The sequence below is a fragment of the Mus musculus genome, chromosome 9 (genome assembly GCF_000001635.26).
Source record: "Mus musculus strain C57BL/6J chromosome 9, GRCm38.p6 C57BL/6J".
Lineage (NCBI taxonomy): Eukaryota > Metazoa > Chordata > Mammalia > Rodentia > Muridae > Mus > Mus musculus.
The window spans coordinates 108,686,154-108,703,622 of record NC_000075.6 but is presented as its reverse complement, the minus strand read 5'-3'; the positions used below and the strand labels follow the sequence as shown (position 1 = coordinate 108,703,622).

General features: G+C 45.5%; 1 protein-coding gene across 1 annotated transcript in view; it reads right to left on the bottom strand.

The window, feature by feature from the left end:
* The window catches only part of Prkar2a (protein kinase, cAMP dependent regulatory, type II alpha), a 58,302-nt gene extending 46,822 nt beyond the window's left edge, over positions 1 to 11,480 (bottom strand). The window contains exon 1 of the mRNA NM_008924.3: positions 10,911 to 11,480. Within this exon, the coding sequence (NP_032950.1) occupies positions 10,911 to 11,166 (256 nt within the window). The 5' untranslated portion in view covers positions 11,167 to 11,480. The remainder of the gene's footprint in view (positions 1 to 10,910) is intronic.
* Between the last annotated feature and the right edge of the window lie 5,989 nt (positions 11,481 to 17,469).

Genomic DNA, 17,469 nt, shown 5'->3' with positions numbered 1-17,469 from the left:
GTCCTCTCAGACTCACATTCCCACTGCTGGCTGATGTCAGCTGGATCCTAGCCCTGAGAGCTGGCCCTGCATTCAACAAGTCCAGGATAGAACTCATCAGCGCTACAACTCCTGACTCTTCTGGGTCGCCGCATCTGGGGCAGTGCTAGCAAAGTCTCCTGCCACTCTTCACAGCAGATCAGGGTAAGGGCAAAACACTTTTCAGTATCTAAATACAGAACTTGACTGGTCAAGGCAGAAGCAAGATGTAGCATGATGGACTAGAAACTGAGTCAGAAGTGGAAAAAAAACCAAACAAACGAACAAACACCCAAATCTAGAAACAAAACCTAGCAGGCTCCAAATAATCACTTTTTGTCGTACGGTAAAGACCAACTCTTCATGGCGAATCCCCTTTATTAGCCACTTCACTCCCTCTGGCTATTGGTATTTTGATGATCCCAATCCTGTTTTGTTCACTTTAATTTTTATCCATTTTATGTGTACAGGTGCTGGGTGTGTATCTGTGTACTATGAATGTGCCTGGAATTCCAGAACCTAAAATAGTAGAGGCAAGAGGATCAGGAAGGAGTTCAAGGCCAGCCTGGGCTATCTGAAAGGAGAGGGGAGGGGAGGGGAGGAGGGAGGGGAGGGGAGGGGAGGGGAGGGGAGGAGGGAGGGGAGGGGAGGGGAGGGGAGGGGAGGAGGGAGGGGAGGAGGAGAGGGGAAGAGAGGGGAGGAGAGGGGAGGGGAGGGGGAGGGGAGGGGGAGGGGAGGAGAGGGGAGGGGAAGAGAGGGGAGGGGAGGGGAGGGGGAGGGGAGGAGGGAGGGGAAGGGAGAGGAGAGGGGAGGGGAAGAGAGGGGAGGGGAGGGGAGGGGGAGGGGAGGAGGGAAGGGAAGGGAGAGGAGATGGTGGAGGGGAGGGAAGGGGAGGGGAGGGAAGGAGAAAGAAAACAGAGCTGGGAATTGTAGCACAGTCCTATCTATGATCACAGTGCTTAAAAGGCAAGACAAGCAAATCCCTTACAAGTTCAAAGCCAGCCTGTTTCCATAACAAGTTCTAGGCTAAGCCTGCCAGGGCCTGTCTTAGAAATAAAAAATAGGGCTGGAGAGAGATGGTTCAGTGGTTAAGAGCATTGACTGCTCTTCCAGAGGTCATGATTTCAATTCCACAGATAGTGGCTCACAACCATCTGTAATAGAATCTGATGCCCTCTTCTGGTGTGTCTGAAAACAGCTACAGTGAACTAATATAAACATAATAAATAAATCAAGAAAGAAAGAAAGAAAGAAAGAAAGAAAGAAAGAAAGAAAGAAAGAAAGAAAGAAAGAAAGAACACAGCTGGGAGTGTAGCTGAGTGGACGGTCCGTGCTTAGTGTGTGTCAGACTTGGAATTCAACTCCCAACATAAAAGCAAAGCAAACAAGAAGGCAGGCCTGAGGCTCGGTGGCTGTGGAGCCAGGGCAGAGCCAGCCGAGGCTTTCTTCTATTTAGTCAATATTCAGTGAACTAGTACAAGTCAGTTATCAAGGAATAAACATATATGGACCTATTAAGTGTTTATTTTCTAAGGCAGACTTGGTGGCCTGAGTTGTAGAGTAAAACTATCTTTAAAAACATTTTTAAGCACATACATTGACTGGCTCGACCTTCTTGCCCACACTCTAACCTCATTAGAAAAATTAAACCATTTTCATTTTCTTAAGAATAAATTTTCATCAAAAAAAAAAAAAGAATAAATTTCCAGCTGGGCAGTGGTGGTGCACTCAGGAGACACAAGGGGGGTAATAAATTTTTATGGATATAATGGAAATTTTTTTAAAAAAACAAAAAAGAATAAATTTCCATGTAGCTGAAGAGAGATCTCAGCAGTCAGAAAGCACTTGTTGCTCTTACTGAAGGCCCCATGTTCGATTCTGAACACCCTCACAATCTTCTGTGAATTCAATTTCAGGGGATCTCATGCCTTCTCCTAGCCTTCACATGCATAAAAACATGTGCTACACATACATACATGTAGGCAAAACACACGTATACATAAAATAAAAATAAATTCCCCTGCCTCTGCCTCCCCAGTGCTGGGATTAAAGGTGTGCGCCACCACTGCTCAGCTCATAAAAATAAATCTTGAGAAAATAAAATTTTAGCACATACCTTTCATTCTAGCACTCTGGAGGAAGAGGCTGGTGGATCTCTTGTTTGAGGACAGCCTGGTCTACAGAGTGAGTTCTATACCAACCAGAGCTACACAGTGATATGCCATCTCAAGAATTAAAATAAGTGAAAATAAAATTTCACATAATTTGTAATTAAAGCTTGGGACACATCATACACTAGTAATTCAGAGGAAATGACACATTAAGCTAATTAGTAAATCTGAATCATTCAATTAGATGCAGGTCCCTAGGCATACATATATTCATGATGTGTCACTCAGTACTCGTTAACTTTAGAATGGTATAAATATGTAAAATGACTTCATTTAAATTGCTCAATCATAGCTTTAAAAAAAAACCTCATAACTTGTATCACACACTGGCACTCTCTAGTTCCAGTGGGTGGAAGTATAACCTGAGAACTTGTTAAATGCATACTGTATAAAGGCTGTTCTTCACACAAGGCTGTTTAGAGAAGAGCTCTGTTGTATATTGCCTGGCATTTATAAAAACCAAAACGACTATATATCATCTATTTTGCTTCTTAAGGGGAAAGATAAATTGTTAAGACCACCACAACAAAAGTTTCATGTCAGTAGTTTTGTTTGTTTGTTTGTTTGTTTGGTTGGTTGGTTGGTTGGTTGGTTGGTTGGTTTTTCGAGACAGGGTTTCTCTGTGTAGCCCTGGCTGTCCTGGAACACACTTTGTAGACCAGGCTGGCCTCAAACTCAGAAATCCACCTGCCTCTGCCTCCCGAGTGCTGGGATTAAAGGCATGTGCCACCATGCCCGGCTACAGTAGTTCTTAACTTTCTCTGCCCATGGCAAGCAGTTATCTAGGAACCTGTAAAACACACTGATACTTGAGTTTATCTTTTTTCCAGGTTCTCTTTAAACCATGAATTAATTGCTTAGTTGTTATTTTAGATTTTTGAAGCAGGTCTTTCTATGTAGCCCTGGCTGTCCTGGAACTCCCTATTGTAGACCAGGCTAACTTCAAACTCATGGAGATCCACCTGCTGATATTAAAAGGGTGTATGATCATGTCTGACTTTTTTCTTTTTTAAGCTGCAAAAACTGAAACCCACTGTTACCAACCAGAAAGGGAAGGAGTGAGTGAAAGCTGTATGGTATAGCCAGTCTTCTGTGAATATATCTTCTTCTATAGACTTGACTTCAGACCCACTTAAATGTATTATACAAGTTTAACATTAAATAGAAGAATAATCATTGGCTTTTGGATTTAGAGTATCTATAATCCCAACACACAAGAGGTAGAGGTAGGAGGAACTTGAGACTTGACTAATCTCATAGCCAGTTCAAGACTAGCCAGGGCTACATAATTTTAAAACTAATCTCAAAAACAAAACAAAACAAAATACTGAAAAGGAGCTGGGTGGTGGTACACACATCTTTATTCCCAGCACTCCAGAGGCAGAGGCAGGAGGATCTTTGTAAATTCCAGGCCAGCCTGGTTTACAGAGCTAGTTCCAGGGCAGCCAGGGCTACACAGAGAAACCCTGTCTCAAACAAAACAAAGCAAACAAACAAAACCCAGAAAACAAGGTGGGCCTGGGGAAATCACTCCGTTAAACACTGCCCGTCGAACCCCTATGCTCTATCCCACCACCCACACGCAGAGTCAAGTATGGTTGTCCATGCTTCAGGTTCCCCAGTTAGCCAAGTCAGGGAGCCCCAGGGCCCAGTAAGAAACGATCTCAAAAAACAAGGTGAAGAGCTCCTAAGGAATGCCACCAAGGTTGACTTCCGGCCTCCAAATGCACATACATAAACAAATGAGCACGAATATACAACATGTGCATATACACACACTCTGACACATCTACATAAAAGATATTAACAAATCCATGAGTGGTGGTGCACACATTTAATCCTAGCCCTTGGGAAGAAGAGGAAGGTGGAGTTCTGTGAGTTCGAGGCCAGCCTGGTCTACAGAGTGAGTTCCAGAACAGCCAGGGCTACACAGAGAAACCCTGTCTTGAAAAATTAAAAAGAAAAAAAAAAAACATAAACCAAAAGAAATTAAGAAAAAAACTAAATCAATCCCTAAAACATATAGTAAAACTCTTTGGGGGCTGGAGAGCAGCAGTTAGAGAGAGTTAGGCTGGGGCTTGACTCTCAGCACGCTTAGGGAGGCTCTCTCACAACCAATGTACTGTAACTTCAGTCCCAGGGAATCTAGAAGCTGTGGCACTACACAGACGTGTACATACATGTACAGAGACACACCTGCAAGTAAAACATACACATAAAACAATATTTTAAAGGAACTCTTAACCAGTTATCCTAGTGAAGTATATCTGAAGAACTTAAGAAAAATATAAATATATATTTGGTAGCGAGGTCTCACTATATAGCCCTGGTTGGCCTGGAACTCTGCGGGCCTAAGGGGGAAAAAAAAGGGTTTTTTGTTTTTTTGTTTTGTTTTGTTTTGTTTTTTTGAGACTGAGTCTACTATGTAATGCTGACTTTCCTGGAACTCACTATGTAGACCAGTCTGGCCTCCAACTCAGATCAATCTGCCTCTGCCACTTGAGTGCTAAGAAAAAAAAACAATTAAAGAAAAATTAAACTCTAATCACACTGTTAAAATTATGATTCTGAGATTGTTATCATTCGATTTAAAAATAATAGTCACTGTCCCTCCCCCACCCTCCTTAACAAGTCTCTTACTGATTCTTTCCCATGCAAGCACACTTAGAGAAATGAGGATGTAACCAGGGCTTTGTGTGGCTAAAAGATTTAAAAAACAAGTGCTTCTGGCAGCTGAAGGTTTTTGGACACTTTGGTGAGAAGGAATGCCAAGCACAGAATCCATACGTTTAGGTGAACAAGCTAATCCCCAGTCTATAAAACACTATATTCTTTTTTTTTTAAGATTTATTTATTTATTATATGTAAATACATTGTAGCTGTCTTCAGACACTCCAGAAGAGGGAGTCAGATCTCGTTACGGATGGTTGTGAGCCACCATGTGGTTGCTGGGATTTGAACTCTGGACCTTCGGAAGAGCAGTCGGGTGCTCTAACCCACTGAGCCATCTCACCAGCCCAAAACACTATATTCTTAATGGTCATCCTTGGTTTCTCAGCTAATTCGTAACTGGGACTTTTTTTTGGAAGTACACAAGACCATCTCAAAACAAAAACACAAAGCCCTAGGCCCAAGATGGTGGTGATGGTATGTATATGCATCCCAGGTTTCTGACAGGCTCACAGTGGAGTTGGAGTTGACCTCGATGGTGTCTACAGCCTGGGCGGGGGTCTGAGCTTGCCTGTTCAAAGTCCTCACCTATTTCACGGGTGCCGAGTAGAGTGGAAGTGAGAGTGTCAATGTTTTCCTGAAACCTCACCATGATAGACAGTTTGAAGACACAAGTTCATCACCAACACCCATCTGCACAACAGGACCAAACCGTTTCCATGGACAAATAGTAACCATTCCCTCTTCCTTAACCTTGAGGGCCAGGACTCTCACCTAGGCAACAGGGCCACAGTCCTGGTTTGGACCATTTACTCCGCCTGCATGTGGGCCAGAAAAATGTGTGGAACATTAAGCTCATGGGTTTTTTTGTTTGCTTTGTTTGTTCTTACCCTGTTTTGTATCATATGAAGACTATCTCATGCTATCTCATGCTATCTTCCATTCTTTAACTGTGGGAGGAAATAGCTTAAACAAGAAACTTAAAGTTTAAAAAAAAAAAAACAACTGTACTTTCTTTTTTAATTTTAAACAAGTTTATATAAAAAGCTTTAACTGGAAGAGAAAACTAGGACTCATTTTTATAATAATTTACTCCAACTCAGGGATAAATTGCCCTACACGTACCAGCTATGTGCCAAAAAAAGTCACAAAATTGTCCTTGCTTTTATGATGACAAATGACAAGTGAACACAGTATGTAAGAATCTTTTGGTAGAACAAAATAATTTACTGAAATATAAAAAGAGCTGACTGAAGCACTCCATTAATGGAAAAGGGAAATATTTTCAGAGAACTGGTAATTTTTTCCCATATTTCCATTTGATGTCAAGTAAATACAACGTTACCCATTTAAAAAGGAAAAAAAATGTAGAGAGCCAGGAAAATAGCTCAGCAGGGATATTAAAAAATAAATAAAGATAGATGCTTACAAAAAAAAGTGTAGTAATGGTGGTGGTGAAGGTGCCTTAAAACATCGGCTCTCTCTAATCCTATGATGGGTCTTCCCGGAGACAAGCCCTTAACCTGAGTAATCTTTATAACATAAGCTCAAATAGGATCCAAGGGCTCAGCAACATCGAACAGATCCCTAATCATCAAGAAAATTCAGAATTTCTTCTTGAGGGGCTAGAGAGATGGCTCAGCAGTTAAGAGCACTGACTGCTCTTCCGAAGGTCCTGAGTTCAAGTCCCAGATACCACATGGTGGCTCACAACCATCCGTAATGAGATCTGACAGCCTCTTCTGGTGTGTCTGAAGACAGTTACAGTGTACTTACATATAACAATAAATAAATAAATAAATACATACATACATAAATAAATATTTTTAAAAAAGAATTCTTGAAAGAAAAACTAAGAAAAAGAGTGTGTGCACACCTCATGAGAGAGAAAGAAAAACTGTACAAAACATCTTAAGAAAGGATAAGAAGGTCTGGAGAGATGGCTCAGTGGTTAAGAGCACTAACTGCTCTTCCAAAGGTCCTGAGTTCAATTCCTAGCAACAATATGGTAGCTCACAACCATCTGTAATGGGATCCGATGCCCTCTTCTGGTGTGTCTGAAGACAGTGGTAATATACATACATAAAATAAATCTAAAAGAAAAAGGGCTAAGAGTGTAGCTAAGTTGGTCGAGGGCTTGCCTAACATGAATGAGGTCCAATGTATAGATGCCCAGTATTGCACAGCCCAGGAAACAGTGGGAGCACACCCATATTCTAGGTTTTTGAGAGGTGAAGGCAGGAGTTCAAGGTCCTCCTCACCTACCTGGTAAGTTTGAGGACTACATGAGATTCTCTTTGTTTAAAAAAAAAAAGAGGGCTGGAGAGATGGCTCAGTGGTTAAGAGCACCGACTGCTCTTCTGAAGGTCCTAAGTTCAAATTCCAGCAACCACATGGTGGCTCACAACCATCTGTAATGAGATCTGATGACAGCTACAGTGTACTTAGATATAATAATAAATAAATCTTTAAAAAAGAAAGAAAAAAAAAAGAAAAGGAGGGGGCTGGTGAGATGGCTCAGAGGGTAAGAGCACTGACTGCTCTTCTGAAGGTCCTGAGTTCAAATCCCAGCAACCACATGGTGGCTCACAACCATCCATAACGAGATCTGACTGATTCCTTCTTCTGGAGTGTCTGAAGACAGCTACAGTGTACTTACATATAATAAATAAATAAATTAAAAAAAAAAGAGCGGGGCGTGGTGGCATACGCCTTTAATCCCAGCACTTGGGAGGCAGAGGCAGGCGGATTTCTGAGTTCGAGGCCAGCCTGGTCTACAGAGTGAGTTCCAGGACAGCCCGGGCTATACAGAGAAACCCTGTCTGGAAAAAAAAAAAAAAAGCGGCTGGGTAGAGAGTTCAGCTGTTCACATAAGGACCGGCAGTCTACACCAGAATCTACATAGGAAAGCCAGGCCTGGTGGTAGGCACTTGTCATTGTAGCACTGAAAAGACAGACAGAGGGATCTTCGGAGTTTGGTGGCCTCACAGACCAGCCTATGTGAGCTCTAGGCTAATAAAATTTGTGAAAGAAAGAAAGAAAGAAAGAAAGAAAGAAAGAAAGAAAGAAAGAAAGAAAACCAACTCCTGAAAAGTGACAAAAGGTTGACCTCTGTTATCTGTGTGTGTGACTGTCTGTCTGTCTGTCTGTCTGTCTCCCTGGGGGCTCAGCTAAGGAGATTGAGGCAGTAAGATCCATTTAAGTCCAGGAGATCTGATCATTTCAACCAGCCTGGGCAACATAATGATATCTCAGAGATCTTTACAGAGATAGCTAAGACCAAGCCACAGAGATACTCAGTGGTTAAGAGCATAAGAGCATGCGCTGTTTTTATAAAGAACCCAAGTTCAGTTCCTAGCACCCAACCATATCAGGGGACTCAAAAGCCGCTGCAACTCCAGCTCCAGGGAGATCCACAGCCTCTGGCTTCTGTAGGAACCAGCACTCATGTGTATACTATAATTTAAAATAATAAAAATATTTTTAAAAGAATATATACAAGACTAGTAATGTTCAATCATTTTATTAAATTCCCCCCCCCCTTCTCTTTTGGGTCTTGTTATGTAGCCCCAGACGGCCTGAACTTACTATGTAGAGCTAATTGGCCTCAAATTTATGAAACCCTTTGCCTCTGCCTCCCAAACGCTGGGATTACAAGTGTACATCACCACACCCAGTCTACAAGCCACTTTTAAAATCTGGTGTGCACCGAAATGAACCAAACTCAGAACCATCTGAGGATCTAAACAAAACAACTCTGGAACATTACCAAGCAGGTAATGTTTGTTTTGCAAGCAGATACACTGAGCCTTAGACACTTGGATTGGAAACAAAAAGAGAAATCACTTACTAACTATGGTCATGGAGCCAACAGACAAGAAGCCTCAATAATCTGACCCCAAAGAACAGAACCCATAAGACTAACCTAAAGAGGAAAACCAGATCTGATGCCCCACACTTTGTAACCCAAGCACTCAGGAAGTAGTGAGTTCCAGGACAGACAGTGCTACACAGAGAAGCCCTGTCAAAAAAAAAAAAAAAAAAAAAAGAGGGCTAGAAAGATGGCTCAGTGGTTAAGAGCACTGACTGCTCTTCCAGCGGTATTGAGTTCAATTCCCAGCAAGTGTACTCATATACATAAAATAAATACATCTTTAAAAAGAAGAAAAAGAGGAGCCTGGGCTGGAGTGGTGATGCACATCTTCAATCTCAGCACTGGGGAAGCTGAGGCAGAAGAATACAAAGTTCAGGCCTGAGCTCAGTTCTCAAACCCTATCTATAAGGAAAAAAAAGGGGGAGGGAGGGCTTAGTATTTCTGGGTATAGATTCAAGAATAATGGAAACACACACCTACAAAGTAACCCTGTCCCAGAGTCTAGAGCAGCACATTCCCTCTACCCACAAAGTAGAAACCTCCAAATGACCACTAACCGCTGATACAATGTAGCATAGCCAAATAAGGAACAGTTGCAAGTACAAAATCCAACCAAAAGCAGAAGGCAACCAAAGAAAAGTTAAAGAGGGAAGAACACTTGCAGGCAGGAGCCAGGAGTCTGCAAACAACCTTGCAACACAGCAAAGCTGACAAAAAGATAGCCATCGCTGTCATCCAACTCCAGAGTTTATTATTCCAAGTGGGAGTCCTGCGCTCATTAATACTCTGAAGGGAGGCTCAGCGCTGGAACAGAAAATAAAAGGGCTAGTGAGATGGCTCAGTGCTTAAAGCCACAGGCTGCTCTTCTAAGGAATGCTGTTTTAATTCCCAGCACCTACATGGTGGCTTTCAACCATCTGTATCCTCTTTTGGCCTGAGAGCTGCCTAATATAGTATGCATATACATGAGGCAGATAGACAAACACATAAAGAAAAATAAATCTGCCGGTGTTGGGCATAGATTGCCCATTTTTAATCCCAGCACTACTCAGGAGGCAGAGGCAGGCAGATCTCATGAGGTCAAAGCCAATTTGGTCTACATCATCCAAGGCTACACAGTGAGACTTTGTCTCAAAAAAAAGGGGGGGGGGATTAATTAAAATTAAAACAATTAAAGCAGGCTAACTCTATTATGTTAATAAAGCATAAGTGGAAGCAACCGAGGAAATAAAATTGCTCTTTGACAGTCTTACTTAAATCAAATGAGTAGAATGTTACTTGTATACTTCCCTGCAATCAACACTGGAATCGAGGTATTGATTATGCTCGCCAGTTTGATTCAATTGTTTTAACCATATCGAAACTTGGAGGAGGAGGAGGAGGAAGAGAAGGAGGAACGCATAATTAACTGGACACGAATAAAATGGCATAACTGAAATTTCCTTTACATACTTGAGCAAAGGGAGAGAGGAAATATATATATAGGTAAAACAATAGTGAAAATATTGATAACTGTTGAATGTGAGCGGCAGGCAGTATTGGGGGAGGAGGTTCAGCTACTGAATGTGAGTGACAGCATTTAGGGAGGGGCTCAGCTCATCGTTCCTCTTATGTGTATGCTTATAAGGTTTTCATTGAGGCAGAGGTAGATAGTTGACCCCAAGTTCGAGGTCAGCTTGAACTACCTACTGAGTTCCTGCTTAATCAAGGCGATCGGCCTCGTCTCCAACAGTTTTCAGCAATAACTCTTCCAAAACGGAATTCTTTGCAAATGAAATGATCATCCGGTTTATTCGGGGCGAGCTGCCGGGTGCTGGTGCTCTTGTCTTCGGAAAGCAAGCAGGCTATGGGGTCTAAGGCAAAGAGGCAGAGCAGCTTCTGGCGGGACCGACTCAAGCTCCGCGCCACCACGCGGACCAAAGAACGCGCACGCTTCATTCAAGGCAGAATCTGACAAATCACTCTCCGTGAACGCTCGGGCTCAGAGAACCGCGGAGCTCAATTTGGAATGCTCACACGCCGGGGAACCCAAGCAGCTGGGCTGGAGAGCTCTCGGGTCTCGGCCCAGGGTAAGGCCGGGAGCCGAGCCCAGGGCACCCCTGGTCGGCCCTCGGGTCCCTCCCTGAACCCTTCACTCGGTGCCCACATCGCACCTCGGCCTTGCCCCGCCCGCCTACCTTCCAGATCGGCATCTTCCGAGTCCGAGTCACTCTCCCCGTCCTCCTCGATGACGGGGACTGCGCTGGACTCCTGCGTGTGAAAGGTCGTCGGGGAGACGATGAACGTGTCTGATTCCTGGCGGCGGGCCTCGCGCAGGCGTGTGAAGTACTCCACCGCGAAGTCGACGAGGTCGGGCGGCTGCTGCCGAAGCACCTCCACGGTGTAGCCCTGCAGCAGCTCCGTGAGCCCCGCGGGGATCTGGATGTGGCTCATGCCTGCGACGTCCGAGGGGCCCGGCGGGTCCGGGCGGCCGGCGGCTGCAACCTGCGCGCTCCCTCACGCCGGCCTGTCACTCCGCGCCCGCGGTCTCCCGCGCGGCCCGTCTCGGCCTTCCTCGCGTCGCGCCTTATTCTGGCCGGGTCTGAGTTTGTTGTGCGGGCCGCGCGACCCTTCCGCTAGCAAGCCAGCCTGGCGCCGCTGCTGTTGTCACCCGGCCGCAGCCGCCGCCGCTGCCGCCGCCGCGCCGCCGCCGCCGCGGGGACCGCCGGGCAGGCAAGCTGGACGGGCGCGGCAGGCGCCCGGGTTGTGACGCACGCGGCCGCGGGCGTGCGCGTCCCCGGCCAGGAGCTGGCCCAGAGTGCGCGTGCGCCGCTGAGCCTCCCGCTCTCGGAGCAGCCCATGGTCAAGGTGCGGGAGGCCCCGGAGATGAGGAAAGAGTGGCCCGGCTGCGAGGCGGGCTGGTTAGTGCGTCTCGCCTGGTCACAAAAACCTTTCACTCATGCTTTCGGAGCATGCTGCGAGCCTCTTAAAGGAGTGCCAGGGTCACTGAAGTGACACAGGACCACCTCACCTTGACCCCTGCTCTAGTGGAGGGCCAGAGGGCTTACTCTAGGGAACGACATTAATGCTAAGCCTAAAGTACTGAGCAGGTTTGCCCAGAGAACGATCTGGAGGAAAGTCCTGTACAACAGGAACAAAGACCTAGTCAAGTCAGAAGAACCACCTTGACTGACAGGTAGAACGATGCGTGCCTGACTGCCTGAGGTCCTAAGGAGTCTAATATGACGTCGTGAGATGTCAAAGGGGGAAGGCTTTGTAGGAAGTAAAAGTTTCAGTGAGATAGTCACTTGTGAGCCTCAAGCAGAGAAATAACCCTGAAAGAGCTCGCTCAGCCGATTGTGGGCAGTAAGAAAGCAGAATAATGCCAGGAGCTGGACAGACCTCGGGGCTTGTTCCTCCTTTTGGACACTTCCATCTTGGTCTTCAGGCCTAGACTTAGAGTCCTCCTTCCTCCCCACTCAACCCTGGGCCACACTACTTGGTGAAGTTGAGCAGACCACAGACCGTGTTGTCTTTTGCCTTTGGGAAGAGGGCAGAGGTGAACTAGAGAGGCACCTGCTGTTCCTCAACTTGTTTCCTCCTGTCACCAAACTTGAACAAAAGAAGTTACAGACCTTTCTGGAATATCCAGCCTAGGTGCTGGCCAAAGAGCCAGCGAGAATACTGTTCTCCCTCTCCCTGCCGGAACCAGCCAGCAACTCGTGAGCTTGGGAACCTGAAGGGTATTGGGATTGTTAAGCACCACCTGGTAATTAACCAGTATTAATTAAGATCTCCACTAGCACCGCCCATAAAGGCCTGGCACAAACCCAAAACCTCAGGCTGCTGGGAACTGAGCTGTGTATGGTGACAGGGGAACACCTTACTGAGGTACTCAATGTAGGGGCCAGTCCAGGCTGTAAGCTAGGTAGACCTGAGACTACAAACAGCTATGTGTCCCTGAATGTATGTTGAGTGGCGGCGAAGCAGTATCCAGCATGCTGGCTGGAGGCACTGACAGCATACTTGTGAAGACTGAATGAATGAATGAATGAATGAAGAAGGAACAAATGATACATTTCAGCAACAAAAGAAGCAGAAACTGCTCTCCTGACTTCAGTCTCATAATATGTATCATTTCTTTCAAAGCTGCTACATAATTCAAGTCTAGCCTGGGTTACATGAAACTATCTCAAATCAAAAACAAAAAAGCAAAGCAACACAGTGGAGATGGGTCTTCTCTTGAGCAGACTGGCTCTTTTTGGGGGGGTATGGGAGGAGGGGAGAGGTTGTTGGTTTGGTTTTTCAAAACAGGATTTCTCTGTGTAGTCCTGGCTGTTCTGGAACTCACTTTTTAGAGCAGGTTGACCTTGAACTCAGAGATCTGTCTCCTGAGTGCTGGGATTAGATGTGCACCACCACGGCCCAGTCTAGCCAACTCTTAAAAGTTTTCCAGGATTCAAATCTTGCCATTACAATCCAAAAAACCTAGATGTGACCCCCCCCACCACTGCACCATATTACCAAGGGAATTGCCTCTCTGCAAGCAACCCTACAGCCAAGCTTGTGGAAAGGTAAATTCACAACTCCAAGTTCCAGTCTTCCCACATTATCATGTCTTACATGTTTTAAATGGGGCACAGGCAAATGAAGAGTTAGGACTCTGACCTCAATTACAAAATAGAGAAGAGAAAGGTTGTTGACAGAGTTGGGTGTGGACAGGGTCTCCCGGTACACTGAAACCCTATTGGCCTCTGTCAGAAACAGTCTGGTTTTCCTGACCTGTTAAACAGATTCAGCACAGCCTAACCATCCATCTGTCCAACAGACAGCATTCAGAGGGCACCCTAACCTAGTATAGTAACACATCATTTGTAGATCCCATTACTCAGGAGAATGAGGCAGGAAAAAAAATCACTCTTGCACACAGGAATTTAAGACAAACCTAGGCAACACAGAGGAATCTCTATCTTAAATTAAAAAAAAAAAAAAAAAAAGCAGGCTAGAGCTGGAGATGTTCTTTCAGTGGTAAGAACAGTTGTTCTCATGAAGATCTGGGTTGGACTCCCAGAACCCACATACTGTCACAAACTATCCAGTTCCAGGGGAACTACAAAGGATACAGACCTCAACAGATGCAGTGAAGATACATTCGTGGAGGCAAAACATTCATCCATATAAATAAATCTAAAAGCAATTGTTTTAAAGAGGGACTAGGCTGTGACTCAGCAATAGAGGTTGTACTTAGCACCAAGCCTAAATGGGTTTAGCCACAACAAAATCCTCAAAGGACTGACATGAACAGAAATTAGACACCCTACAGCTAGCTGCTCCTTACCTTCCTCCATACAGAAGATTCACAGTGAAGTTAAATAGCTTGTAGTTCCAATCTGACTACCTCCCTCACTTCTAGGTTTCCAAAGGGAGGGTCTCTCTCTTCCCTGTCCTTCAATAATTACAGGAACAATGGCTGTCATGAATGCCCATTTATGCTAACTGAAAGGCCTTGTAACAAGAGAGCATCAGGGATCTAAGCCCTGCATCTTCAACCTTTGTCCTGAATGCCATCTTGCCTGCATCCAAGCCTGTCCAGCTACAGGACTAGCTGTTACCATGGCAACCAAACCCACCACTGACAAACAGCTGCTAAGAGCAAGTGACAATGGTGGGTGGAAAGGCCTAAAGCGGAGACCTTCAGAAGCAAAAGCCATCCAGCAGATGAGGCCCCTCATCCCATGTTGTCTTCCTCACAACCCTCAGGTAATGAACATCATTAGACCACCATACCACCAGCCACAGATACAGATATGAATACAATGAGGCTTGTTCTCATAGGCTTTTACAATTGCCATGCACAGTTTGCAGAGGAGGGACACAGGCAGTTTAGCACCAACAGCAGGGAGGGTTTTGATGAAAGCAAACTTAGGCAGGGTACCAACTGCTGTTTCCAGTAAAATAGTGAATTTCTTAGACTCTTTTTTTGGTTTGGTTTGGTTTGGTTTTTCGAGACAGGGTTTCTCTGTGTAGCCCTGGCTGTCCTGGAACTCACTCTGTAGACCAAGCTGGCCTCGAACTCAGAAATCCACGTGCCTCTGCCTCCCGAGTGCTGGGAGTAAAGGCGTGTGCCACCATGTCCGGCTTCCCTTTACTTAAAACCATCCCCCTTCCCGAGGGAAAGAGAAGCTAATACTCCTTGAAGCCTTGCCCTTGGCCCAGGTCCCAGCTTACTTACCTCATACCTTTCATCTACTAAGAGAACTCAGCAGAAACAACCCACTTAACCTGACTAGGAGGCCGTGTGACAACCTTGAACTCTTGATTCTCCTGTGCCCACCTCTGGAGAGTTAGGATTACAGGCATGTGTTATTATGTTCAGTTTATGCCGTGTTGAAAATGCTTGACACCGCTCTGACTGTGGTACATCCCACAGTCCAGCTCCTTAAGCTCCTCCAGTCTCCACCTGTTCACTGGAACCTGCTGGTTACCTGAGCACTTCTATGGCAGTCCCTCACTGACAGTCTTCGAAGTTCACTCATTACCTATGTTTTCTTTTGTTTTGTTTTACCTTAGAAGCATTCAGGAGCCTCTGGTTAGCAGGAGAGATGGGGAACTTTTCTCTGTCTTTACCCATCTGTCCCTTGGCCTACATGATGCCTCCCCTATGAGATTCAGTCTTTGATCTAGGTGGTCTATTTTAACAAACATCCTGTTCCAGGGAGCAGTTAATTCCCAGGCCACCTGTTTCTATACCTGCGAGTCAACCCCCTCTTTCCTGGGACATTGTGTCCCAAGAAAGTGTCAGCGTGTACAGCAGGCCTGTTGTCTGCTTTTGAGACACCTTAGGGCAAGGAAAGAAACTGGGAAGCTCAAGAAACAACACTGCAGGACCAGAACCTTTGTGTAGTTATCACAGCAGAGAAAGCAGAAAAGTGAGCCCTCAGGGAGCAGCCGGCCCTCAGGCCTTTTCAGTGCTAATCAGGACTCTACTTGACACTCTTGGCCTGACTCACAGGCCAGCTACTTGGGCCTTGACCCAGAAAACACAGGCAAGTCTCTCACAGCCTAGGTCAAGTCAGCTTCCAACATAACATCAAAAGCGTTTCTTCAGGCCATTTAGACACACCTGGACACAGGTCCCTCTGTTACCAGCTTGCTAAAGGTCTTTATAGATCTCTTTATCATAGCTGGGCTTTCTACATCTAAAAGTGAAAGTAAAACAAAAAAAATCGATGTAATTAAATATTGAGTTCAATGAGGATAGAATTGGGAGAACTGGGGAGAGGTAGGGCTCCCTTGCAGAATAGGTAGTCTTAGCGCTAGCATTGATGTGAATACACACCTTTCAGCAAGGACTACCAGTCAGCTATATTCAGCTCCAGACCTCTTCAGTTTTATTTTAAGATGGTACAAAGTTGCCCAGGCTGGCCTTGAATTCACTGTGTATTGCAGCTGCCCTTGAACCTTTGATCCTTCTACCTCAGCCTCCTGAACAGCTGAAATTATAAGCCTGGACTACCTAAAACTAAACAGAGGAAAGAAAGGCAGAAAGGCTGAAGGGAGAGAGGATGACGAAGCCAGAAAAGGTATAGGAGAATCCTGTACAGTGGGACATGCCTATTAGCCCAGTCTTCGGGATAAAAGGATCACAAGTTCGAGAGCCAGTTGAGCTACACGGCAAGCGTGAGACCAGCCTGGCTTACATAATGGGGTGGACTCAACGAAAGAAACAAGTGTAGGTGTGTACGTTTGGGGACTGGGGGGATTGGATTGTGCTTCTAGCTTCAAAAGGCTATAGTGAACAAAATACAGGGTAGATACATCTCTTATATCAGAGAGAGTGCTACTGTACTTCTGAATGGCCACCGTTAAAACAACCTGCCCTGGCCCTCACCCCTTAGTCCAGTTATATATAACTTCTTTAAAAATTCTGACCAGGTCACTATCCTTGATCAATCACTGCCTGGCTTCCATTTGACTCTGACAGAGAAGTCTTTGGGGAGGGCCCATATTCCCCACCCCCACTCCATGCTCCTGTCAGGAAGAGATATATAAGGAACAGGTGGCATTTCAAAGGACATCATAAAAGCAAGCCCTGACTGGGAGGGAGTCACTTGCCATCTGCTTGGTTCCTTTCACAAGCTGCCTCCAGGGGCCTCCCTGTTTGACTTAGAGTCCTCTCAAAGTGCAAAGGGATGAAATAATCCCGCGCCCCCCACCCGCCACATGACTATCAGGGAAGCAAACACTCCACTTTCAAATGTGAAGTATCTCCAAGGGAAAATGATCCTACCCCATGAGAATGGCTGGCATTTGGCTGAAATGCAAATACTCCAACATGAGCTTTCAGTCTAGGGCTGAGGTTTCCGGACAGTCTCATTTCCTGGGGAGTATTAAGCAGTGCCTGGGCAGCTCTCAGAGAGACCTGCACTCCTGTCTGGGTGTCATACTCTCCTTTTCTGAAGTCTCTCTCCTCTCTCAAGTCTGCACTTTAAAGTCTGTGCTCTCTCTTATTGTAACAACTTCATGTTAACCTTCCTTAAGAGAAGGAGGGGTGGGGCGAGAGAGAAAGAGGGAGGAGAGGGTGGGGAAGAGAGAGGAAGACAGGAGAGGGAAGGATGGAGGACATCGAGCTTCAGAGAAGTGTGTGTATAGCTATCTTCTGGTCACTGAGATACCAAAGCTCCTGCGGCATGAGAGAGGTAGGTTGGCTTAAAGTTGAATTTATCTAGGGGCTGGAGAGATGGCTCAGCAGTTAAG